The 11,831-nt window shown below is 35.2% G+C and overlaps 1 protein-coding gene across 4 annotated transcripts in view; it reads right to left on the bottom strand.

The window, feature by feature from the left end:
• Window positions 1–6,373: 6,373 nt before the first annotated feature.
• The window catches only part of LOC101854006 (transmembrane protein 230), an 11,231-nt gene continuing 5,773 nt past the window's right edge, over window positions 6,374–11,831 (bottom strand). For all 4 annotated transcript variants that reach the window (XM_005093415.3, XM_005093414.3, XM_005093416.3 and 1 more), the window contains exons 3-4: window positions 11,605–11,727; window positions 6,374–10,226 (exon numbers count right to left, since the gene is read on the bottom strand). In XM_005093415.3, coding sequence (XP_005093472.1) covers window positions 10,089–10,226; window positions 11,605–11,727 — 261 coding nt within the window. In that variant the 3' untranslated portion in view covers window positions 6,374–10,088. The remainder of the gene's footprint in view (window positions 10,227–11,604; window positions 11,728–11,831) is intronic.

The following is an 11,831-nucleotide window of genomic DNA, read 5'->3' as shown; positions in this document are numbered from 1 at the left end:
CACACACACACACACACACACACACACACACACATACACAGACACACACATCTAGGTTAGCCCGCTTCGCTTGTCCTTAAAAGCGACCAATTTACTTTAAGTGGGCGCCCTTTGCTGTGTCTGTCATGTACCATTCTTGAATCATTGCTTAGTTCAATCAGTGCCAGGTAGATGATACTTAATTTGTCACTCGAATAAAAAGCCACTCATAAACATATACACCCCGAAAATGCTCTCTTCAACAAACTTTCAGCTTCCACTCTCCAGCTCTACACTTTAATTTGAAACAAATCTCTCGTGACATTCTATGCAAAACAATGAGTTTGTATACAACTGCCCTCATACAGTGGTTATTCATGACTGTTGCAAAGGCAGTTTACATGACTTGGAGATGGGAGCTCTACGATTGTCATATTACCAGAAAACTGAAGAGACAAGCAATTTACGACAAGAAATTCTTTGACAAACTTGACGGCATTGCTTTCCTATTACTACAGACAGAATACAGGCAAAATCTATCTGGACTAACACTTTCAAAGTCTTTGGGGCTCTTATTGGGGGTACCAAAGAAAATGTGAAGAGTCACACATTATCCAAGACGACTTTAGAAAGTAAAAAAGAGCAACCTATTGTTGCATGTATGTTGGAAGGATCAATGTGAAGTATGCAAGATTGGAGAAAGAATCTAACAAGAAGCTTGCATAAAACCCAGTGGATGGGGCCATATTATGTCTAGTGTGCACGGACTTGGAAGCGGATTTTTTAGTACGGCGTTAAACGCATCTGCCTAATTATATCATAACAGAACCAAATTAGCAATCTATATTATTCTTTAAAATTAGGTAACCAAAGATGTGAAGTGTCACGTTCGGCATGACGGAGAAGGATCATTGATTGCCAATGAATTCTCTTCTTGTGTCAGTAACGACCTGGAGGAACCTACTCACCATAAATATGCCACGTTCATTATATATACAGTGATGGTTGTACTTATCAGACCACATGAACGCTTTCTTGTCAAATGCAATCAGCGACATTTGTACTAGATAGGACAAAACTGTTGAAATCAAATGCCTTGAAAAAGAACAAAACGCAAATGGAAGTGGACAGCACACACAGTGTAATCGAAAGGTCTATGAAAAAATGACATGGTCTATGTGCTCATGGATAATCTTGAACGTTTTTAAGAGAGCAAGACAATACTCCCCCCCCCCCTTCCTTTTTTGATGCTCAATTTCTTGATCATTCAGACCTGGCTGAAGCAAAAACGACCCCGTTGTCACAAACGTTCGTTGCCTTTGATACACACTGAACAAAAACATTCAATACAAATTGAACGTTAAGATGAATGGTCTTAATTACCAACTCCATGAGGCCAAAAACAGTCCTGCCCCAGAAGACCCAACCAAATAACTAAAATAATGTTACTCTTAACTTTATAAGTACTCTTAAAACTATTGTGATTTGCTTTCGTCGATACCTCAAACGCCCGTAAATAAAATGCGACCATTGGTGCTCGTCAAGCGGCGTAGATTAACATGATTCAAACTAAACGCCTAGATGCCGCCATACTGTCACTTGGGCGGTTGAATCACGCAGATGTTGGTAAGTTTAAATCGCCTACGTCCAGTAACTTAAGTAAGAAAGCTTTTCTTTTTTTAAATTAGTTACAGACCATCGTTGTAGGTCATATTATATCATATATATCTGAATTTCAAATTCATAGGCACGAGCATAGAGAAATAAAACATATTCCAGACTTCAAACTTTGGACACTGCCTTCCCGACCCCTCGGAGGGACCTGATGAAACCCGGCTGCCAGACAACACGTTTCTATTCCAAATTATGATAGCATGAGTTTTATAGCACTTGCAACACAAAAAAGTCAAACAAGGGTCAAAAAGAAGTGTTAAAGGCACTGACATCAGGCTCCAGTTACAAGGGCAATATGAGTTCCGGTGTAGTGGATTCTAGAGAGCGGGATGGCGAGCATAAGTGACAGAGAAGAATCCTGCAGCTAAAGGCACTACATAGCAACATCCTATTTATGGTACCTATGTGGATTCTCTACAGAGTGAAAAAAACCAACCTACCCAAAACTACACATTTGTTGTCAGAAAGACGACCTTTTGAGAGGAAATGACAAAAAAGTAGCAAACAGAACTGTACTATTTCCAATTCTTGTGTTCCTTACAAAACTTCCTTTTATTACCCTAGATTGATGAGGATACACGCACATAGCCAGAAACTTGACACAGTGCAGTATTATAAATTCATTTGGGCAATCAATGCTAACAAAATAGAAAGTCCTGAAATCCATTCAAATACAGAGCACAGAAAGACATCGCTAGCGAGACTACAGACCACAAGAAGTGATAATATCGGGTCACCGTAAAGTACGAAATCCAACTACTCCGAATATCTTCTGAACACATGTGAAACATTGACCCTGACAGAAGCAGAGAAGAGCTATACATAAGAACGTTGCCGCTATAAAAGATATGCTACAGTAACACTTTTTTTGGTATCGCCATTTTGAATCTCATCACAAACGAAATATAAGGAAAAAGACAAAAGAAATGGTGGGCAAACAATCTTATAATAAATATAATATTAGTCGACCAGGAGGCTTTTTGTAGAGACCTAAGCCCTTGCTCACTACTACCGCGGAAAACTGGGACAGCCAGGTACACATTATATCACCATGGCGGCAACAGGCACCACAGAGACACTACTAAAGGTTTAGGGTGCAAATAGGAAGACAAAAAGATTATTCTTCACCCCAACGACAACAGGCATATTATGTGGTTTAGCGGGCAGGCACTTCGCTGTCACACGCAGGGGGTCCAAGTCTAATTATCGAAAGGGGAGTTTTATATATGAGTATCTCAGTCTTTCTGTCGGGGTGTTATCATAATTATATATCCCTCTCACTACTCTCAGCCTGGGTTGGCCCTGACAGGCGGGGTCCTCAGCCTTCCTTCTAAGAGATCTAAATTGCATTGATGGGGCCATAAAAAGACCAACATTTAAAAAAAACCCATGGCTCACCAACAGGTCAACCCAGTGCTTATCCTAAGCATGTTCAGAAAGCGTATTACCAAATTGAGACAGAAAGAGTTAGTAGTAAATAACATGTATACTTCGTGATGCAAGACCCAGAACACTTCAAATTTAGATAGATATCTACATGTACTATACCTCCTAGTCTCAACCCTGGTGTATTCTTGTTCTTTGTGGAAACCAGGGAACAGCACTCCATACTCACCTGTTGTTTTTCTTAGTACATGTAGTACAATACAGATCCCAAAATACAATGTTTAAATAGTTTAATATTATACGCTCCACATCTCTACAACAGCGATTTACAAATATATAACAGCTTAAGTTCCAAAATAGAAACATAACTACAAAACCCAATAACAACACTAAAACAAAATAAATGAAATAAGGAAAAGATCAACAGCTTTTTCTCTGCTTTTGAAATTTATTTAAATTACGTATCACCAGGGTAACCCAAACAAAATATAATTTCATATAAATAGCATATTTATTACAGTATACACCCAATGGCGATGAATTACTTGCAATTTACATAAATCACATATGACAGTCACCAAAAGTCTGTCAACATCAATCAACACATTAAGCGGGCAGTATTGCATACAGACGTGCCTCAAAGGCCGCCAAAAATTACTTACGTCTGTATGCAATACTGCCCGAATGAGTGAAATGAAGTGACAGCATTTTCAGGATTTGATCACGAAACGTTTTTACAAACACTTGCAATGTAGGGTAAATAATATTGTTCTAGTGTACCTAAAACCTGTATTTTTTATTTCATTTTATTCTGAATTGGACTTATTTACTGTGTACAAAATATAAGTACATACGTAGGTCAATAAGCTCTCAAAGACCAAAGTAATACATTTTTTTTTACCCCCCAAAAAACCTAGATTTATTTAAAATTTGAGTAGGAAGAATGATTTCATGCAGTGTCACAAGTTAATTTCATTCCTCAGTTTAAATTTTGAGAACTTGATGAAATATTTCAACATACAGGCAGTATTTACTTGGACATGATTACAAGGACAAATCATTGTAGCTGCAAAGAAGACAGAGTGCTACGGCATTTATGTTGACATAAAATTTATGTTGAATAACAATTTGAAAGACATAACATTCAAGACAAAATAAAATGAAAATAAATGTTTTATCTACACAAATACAAGACAGGTGACTCATCATCATTGCAAAAAAAAGTGATGAAAAAATAAAAGACAATTTGATAACGCTAAATTTTAGGATTGGTCAAAACGAATAAAATAAATCAAAATTAATAATTACTAGATATTCTTTCCTTAAGTCCACCATTCCTTCTTGCTTAAAAGATCTAAAATCACATGAAACAGAGAAGTGGGATACCAACAGACAAGCTTAACCAAACCAAGCAACTGACAGAATAAAGATTAATCTGATCTGCACAAGATGAGCAAAAGCTGTTTGATTTATCCAAATATTGACAGGCACAAAGGCAAGAAGAGAGTAAGAAAAGGTATGTACATTGTACCAGTACATTTTCAATTTGTGAGATATCTGTTTAAACTAATAACAGCTCTGATTGGTATTCTATATTATGTATAACAGAGACTATACACTCTTTATCTTGCTTCAGTAAGATAAAACTACTAGGAAAGAACAGAGCAGAGATTGAGTAAAAACAAATTTGCAGAGGCTTGGGAAAACTAGGGCTAAGTCTCATTAATGAAAACTGAACACAACCTACAAAATATATAAATTCCCGGTCACAGATAAAAAAGAAAGAAACAAAAGAATGTAGAAAACATTTCTGTGTCTCATCAATCAAAAATTAAAGAGACATTTTTTTAAAAAGTTCCTTACTGTGTTAATTTGGAAACATTTTTGACTCCGCATTGTACCCCTTTTACACAATATTACAAAAGCTGTAAACACCATCAGTTTATCTTGTTTCTAAGTAACACTGAAACTATTATGAAGAGAATATCGGAAAGAAAACACAGTTTTTTTTTGTTCTAGTAGAGGTTCTACGGCGCTCACAACTGTATAAGGTCATATGACCGCCAAGCGGTGGATGTCAACAGAGAAATCTTTACAGGGAATCAGGCTTACTCTGCCCACCTCCCAAGTCTGCTTCGACTATTAAGGCACCCGGGAAATAGCGGGTGACAAGAGTATGACAAACATACAAAAGAAGTAGAGGAAAAATGACTATAGTAAGAAAGAAAAAGCAGCAGTTCCCTGTTGCAGTTCAGGCACAGTTATGAGCATGATATTGTATTGTTGAATCAGCCCATTTACAATTCTACTGTGCATATTGGACAGGGGAAAAGAAAGAGGAAAAGCAAGTGGTCATGACAACCACTGAAAGTGTTTACTGTTTCTTACACTAATCTTACATTATGAGAGGTCTTGAAACATTAACTCAATTAATTCTTTCTTGTCTCTAAACAGCCACTAAAAAAAAAATCTAGAAAAGATTATATTTTTGAAAAAAAAATTTATCTGCAAAAACCTAAGATTCAGAAAATACCTTTTTAAAAAATCCTTAGCTTTTTTATGCAAACACAAAATTAACAACAGTTTGAACAACAAAAGTGACCAGGCTCCCCACAATCTGGAAAAGTTGATAAAAATTTCTTCAGAGACTTTATCCTTCGACAAGTAATCCAGACCAGTAGCCACTAAAAAGAAAGTTTTTTTTACTCTTAAAATACAGAGAAGGGAAGGTACCAAGCAGTGTTCAAATGCTTGTAGCTATTTCTTTTCAAGGTCATAACATTCCACACAAAAAAATATAAAGCATACACAAATTATCATTATATGTATAGAAAACAATTTAATAGGTCTGCATAGAGAAGATAAAAGATAAAACGTGGAGTCTTCATAGTAGTATCAGAGTTGGAAAGAGGGGGACAAACGATACAAGCATGACAAGACTTAACACCATTTTCACCCAGGACAAAAAATTGTGTTGATAGGTAGATATTCAGTAGAGTATCAAAACAATGAAACCCATTTAGTCTTGACGAGCCAAATTCCTTTGTTATATGATTGAGTGCTCTTGAACACTACTCTTTGTTAGTATGCTATTTCATAAGTGTACTAGAGAAAATCTGCTTGGAAATAAAGAAACAAACATTTTGACCACATTCGCACTCAAACATCAGTGAGAACGTGAAAGTTCATGATTGATTATGCCACGGGCAAGTCTTTTTTAAAATGCTCTACATAATTGTTAAGACATCTGTTGTGTTAGAAGAATGGTATCTGAGAGTAATAATGTGATATCATCAAACAATAAATAAAAACAAACGTCACCATAGTCATCACATTTCATTGAAACACTGAAAACAATTTATTGCACATAGAAATTTGGGTGAGAAAAATAGAGACACACAGAGAGAACAATGGGTGGACCACGTGAAACACTAAAAAGCATAATTATTTCCTAGTTTATCTAACAAAGTGATACACACAAAAGTTCTGACTATAAAGCGTGTATTCTGCTACGTTTTTAGTCCAATTAAGCATATTTGTTTGTTTTTTTTAATAAGGAGGGGGGGAGGCTGTGCTTGTTCGGGTTCTACAACTACAACAATTGACAAACTGATTTAATGAAAAGAAGCATGCACGTGTATTTCACCATGTTCAAACTGGGTTAAATAACAGTGTTGACATTAACATCTATGGATGAAAAAACAAGCAAGACCTTCCCTAAGCATAGTATTTGTACCAATAACACTATAATCTGAGACTCAGTACAAAGATTAAGAATATATGATGACACAGTGCGGCACATAATAACAAAGTATCACTGCACAGTACACATTTTAGAAGCTTAGAGAATTGATGGAATTGCTCTTCCTAGAGCTAGTAGGGCCTACCTGTTAGTGTTGTTATGTTGAAGAGAAGCACATAAATTCTCAGTTCAAAGGTACCAAGACAACACTTCAAGAGAACGTTTAGCTAAGGACTTTGAAAGAGTGCAAAGAAACCTAGTCAGATTATCTTTATAAATCTATACAATTTCAAACAATGAAATAAGTGATGATTCCAAGGCTCATTCACTAATCACTTATAGACAACTATGCTTTACTTTTACACTTATAGACAACTATGCTTTACTTTTACAAAATATGCAATGTACATGTATAATATAATTTAGAATTCACCATGGAAATGCTATGTATACTAAGAGACGCTAAAATCAAATCTTATTATTTTAGTTTAGTTGAGCATCATCTAATTCTAATGCACATTGTACAAGTTAAGATACTGAACTAAGAAATTTGTTAAACATGGAGAAAGTAAAACAGTGCAAGTTTGAGTATCCTCTACTAATTCTACAATAAATTTAGCACACCTGAGAAATTCAGTCGCTCGAACAGTATATTCATGAAAACAATCAGCAGTACAACCCCAGTATAAAAATAAAACTCAACAACCACACTGGAGAAGGCATCCTTACATTGTAGCTCTCAGACACAATAAGGTCTTAATTTTGAAAGAGAGACTAATAACAATAGACAAAGTGAAACCAATAACAGGTATCTATACCACCACCACCTTGCTCCTTTTCCTTCCCAACAAAACTAAGAAATTGCAAGTAACAAGGGAGCATAAATCTGACAAAGAAAAGTTTCCCAAGAGACAGAAGTAAATCTAAACATTAAAAGCCAGTGCGAAATGGAGACACTAGTTTTTATAAAAATATCACCACTGCCTTTTACTTTAGATACAGAGATTCTTTGAAAATCATATCTTGAAAACATCACAAAACGTATGGGTCGTAAGTTCAAAGATAAGCAGACAGCAAGTGGCACAAACAAAATGCAATTCCCAAAGTACATTGAAGCAACAACAAAAAAGTTTCGCACCATCTTAAACTCAAGAACACTAAGAAAACAAAGAAAACAAAAAACTGTGTATTTCACAAGCAAAATTTCAGCACTTTTGAAAAGTACAGGACCTCTAAAACTGAAAAGTTAAACTGCCTTGTATACTTGTTTTGTTACCCAAACATTCCAAACATATCCGGCTTTCCTGATTCAGCGAGATATGAAATTTTTAAAAATAATAATAAATAAACATGAATAAACTGGATTTCAAGTATCTAAATCAAAGACAACACAAAAGATGATCTAACTCTCACAGTATACAATTAAACATGAATATCATTTAAAGTAAGTAATAAGCAAACCCCTTATTTATGGGACCCCATGAAGATTTCTGTATATGAAAAAAACATATTCCTATTTAAAGAAGAGAAATTATTATTTTCAAACATGAATTCACATACTTGTTTGATCTGGACCTCCTCTTAGAAAAGTATAAAAGAAATGTCTCCTTCAAAACATGAGACAGAAAACAGAAAGTTTTAAAATGTGCAAGAAGACACACTAAGAATGTTCATAACAAAGCAATGAAAAGAGATCAGATTTCCTGGATTGTGCATTCAATCAATCTTAACAAAAAACTAATCAAGACTTAACATTTAATTAAAATACTGCACCAGTATCAAAATATTTAACTTTCCATGCCCAAATATTTAATAGCACAAGTAATTAATACATTGAGGAACAATCGAAGAACAGAATTTTAAAAATTAGGGTCACACAAATAGTGTGGACACCATCTACCATAGATGGATGCAGATGGAATATGACATAATCTGACTAGGACTAAGAAAAAAGAAAAAAATTACATGATATTACCATCTTTTTTCATATTCTTTCCATGCCCAAGACTTTCATTCAGATGCTTTATCAGCATACCAGAAAAAAATTAGCATATACCTTTGTCTTTATTTTTATGTATGTATGGCTTGTCAAATGATTTGTATGGTACTTGGAATGAATAAAAATAATTATTCATGCAATACAGAGTTAAACTTATGACTTTGTTCTAGGACCTGGTGAATGAGAGACGATATTTCATTTATATTGCAAGCAGTGTGAATGATTTGTTCAAATATAAAGTGAAGTGACTTTCAAATAGTAATGTGAATCCAGGTATTTAGTTATTCAAAAGTGTCCCTGTATTCACAGCATCTATATCAAAGACGTCAGGTACATCCAAATTTCAAAACCAATGTGTGTGAAAAAAAAAAAGAACTGGTACTTCAAGCATTATACAACAAATACATTTGAGCTAAATGAGAGCTGATTCTCAATACAGTAAAAAAACAAACAAAAAAAACCACTGGATCAATGCTTTTTTTTTAACCCTTACACTTACAGAATAGGCCCTAAATCATTCGCAAGAAATGAAAATAATTCATAATCACTAAAAGTAAAAAATTTAACCACTCTTTCAATGCCATGAACCTATTAATAGAATTTCAAATGAAAACTCAGCAATTTCACATGAATCTAAGGGTAACAAAGATCATGCTAGGTTCCAGGAAAAGAAGTTTGAAAAATCGAGAGTTCATTCAAATTTCTATGGTACTAGACTTGACTTTTTGCTACAAATACTGCAAGTAATTAAATATAAAACCAAAAATCAAATGGAATGGATGAAAAACTGATATACATGAATGCATATATATGAGTAATTCTCGACACAGAATATCGAGTCTAGAAACACTACAGAGAAAAAGAACTGAAAACATACTCCATTAAATCCCAACAATTCTGAGGTTACCTCTTAAGATGTAATTAGCCTGTATTTGTGTACAGTAAAACAGGAATACACAACAAATGAAAATAGAATCATGAGATTCTTCTAAAAGGTTCCAAACCTGTCTCCTGTGCATTCTATTATTTCTACCAATGTCTTAACATTAGGAAATTGAAAACATACTTTTGACTTCAGGACAACTTCCTAAAGCACAATATATTAAGAAAGGATATGACAATCATAGTTTATATTAAGGTATGAACAGTGCATAATTATGCCAATCACCACAATACAATTGTTTCCATTATTGTGATTTCAATCAGAAGTAAGTCCAGTACTAGACTGTACATTAAGGCTAGTGTATTGCATTTGTATTTAAGGCAATTCAGCAATGGGACACCCGTGTTTGTGGAATGAATCAGCTGCTACTCAAATTCAGGGATGTCTTCGTATGAGAAGCCATCATACCCTTTGTAAGCATAGTATGCGATGCGAACATGGTAGACTCCTGGAACAAACATGAGTCCTCCCAAAAGAAGAAGGGGCCATGTCCTGTCAGAATACTGAAAGGTAAAGAAATCACAGAAAAATTAGAACTTTAAACAATATAAAGAGTAATTCTCAGCTTAAAAACTCTTTAGTGCAGTCTAACTTTTTCAAGTTCATATGATAACAAGATACAACACTTGCACTAAAACATTTATATCAATTCTTAAACACATCTTAAAGTGAAACTCCACTTCTGGAAGCACCATGCTCACCACATATGTGTCACGATGCAGTGGAATCGGGCACTTGTCAAATTTTGGGCATATGGAGTTATAGGTATCATTTGCCTTGCTTTCGATTTTTAAAATATATATTCATCCTGAATAGAAGTCGAGACATTTGCAATTGAAGGAGGTGGGGTCGCCTGGTTTCAGAAGTAAAATTAGAGAGAAAAGGGCCGCCAAAGTTTGGTGACTTCCACAGCATTAGAGTTCTTGGAAACGGCCAATTTACATTTTTTTTACTTCAATCAACAATTTCCATAAAATCCACACATAAAAGTGTTTTTGAATGGACATACAAGGTATTGACGCAAAAAACAAAAATTACAAAAAAAATTTCCAAACTGGGCGAAAAATGCTGATTTCTCGGATTTCATAATTTTGACGAGCACCTGATCACACCACGATGCCTCACATATGACAGACAGGTTACATATTGACATAACGACAAGGGCGATTTCTATTAGATGTTGGCTCCTTTTTCGATTTATTATAACCCCTTGCATTCACTGTGGACGCATGTGGTATGCCCTTATAATCCACTACTGTAAGCACTGTTGATATACCTGGGGCACCCTAAAAAACCTGTGCTTTGTTTCATTCCTATCTTGCCCTCTACAAAGTTTTGAACGAAGAGAGGTATATCCCACTTTTCTATGTTCACTTGCCGATGCCATCATGTCTATTTTTAGGCCGCTATGTGCATGAATCACATGTGATTGTGTCAAGACAACAAAGTGAGGTGCGTTGTCTTTCTTATACACATTATACAAGACAGTCAAAACCAAAGTATAGAAACAGAATGCTTGTTTAGTCTCAGTACTTTCAAGTTATTTACACCATTATGGCCTGTTTTATATATGAGAAGCTCATGGTTTGTGACTGATAAAACAAAAGCAAGGTGAGTAGTCCTGCATACACTCTTACACACATTGTGCAAAAGAGAGCCAATGCTTAGAATCAGAGCTTTTGTTCAGTCTCAGAGTTTTCTTTACATTGTTATGACTTGTTCTATGCAAGTTTTGTCAATGGATAGAGCCACCTCTTCATTTCTATTTCTGCTCATATACACTTACCTGTCGTAGGTTAGCCCCCTGCAAATATCAAAAGAAAGAAATCCAGTAAAGGAAATAAAAAGGAGGTACATAAAGACATTGTTTGAAGTCCATACCTTTGCATTTATGTATCCAGTCAGCAAAAGAGATCCAATGATGATTAAAATACTGCCAGCAACAAACAGAGCAGCTGCCAAAAGAATGGCCTTGAAAGGAATTTTCGGTGGCGGCTTCTCAAACTGAAATGATTGGAAACACATTGAAAGTATATTAGTTAAGATGAACACAGCGAGCAATAGCTAATCATTGGTCATTGGCGGAGTGTAAAGAGGTGACGGGGGGG

This window comes from Aplysia californica, unplaced genomic scaffold (assembly GCF_000002075.1).
Source record: "Aplysia californica isolate F4 #8 unplaced genomic scaffold, AplCal3.0 scaffold00063, whole genome shotgun sequence".
NCBI lineage: Eukaryota > Metazoa > Mollusca > Gastropoda > Aplysiida > Aplysiidae > Aplysia > Aplysia californica.
Note: the sequence above shows the minus strand (reverse complement) of the source record. Positions and strands in the feature narration are given on the sequence as shown.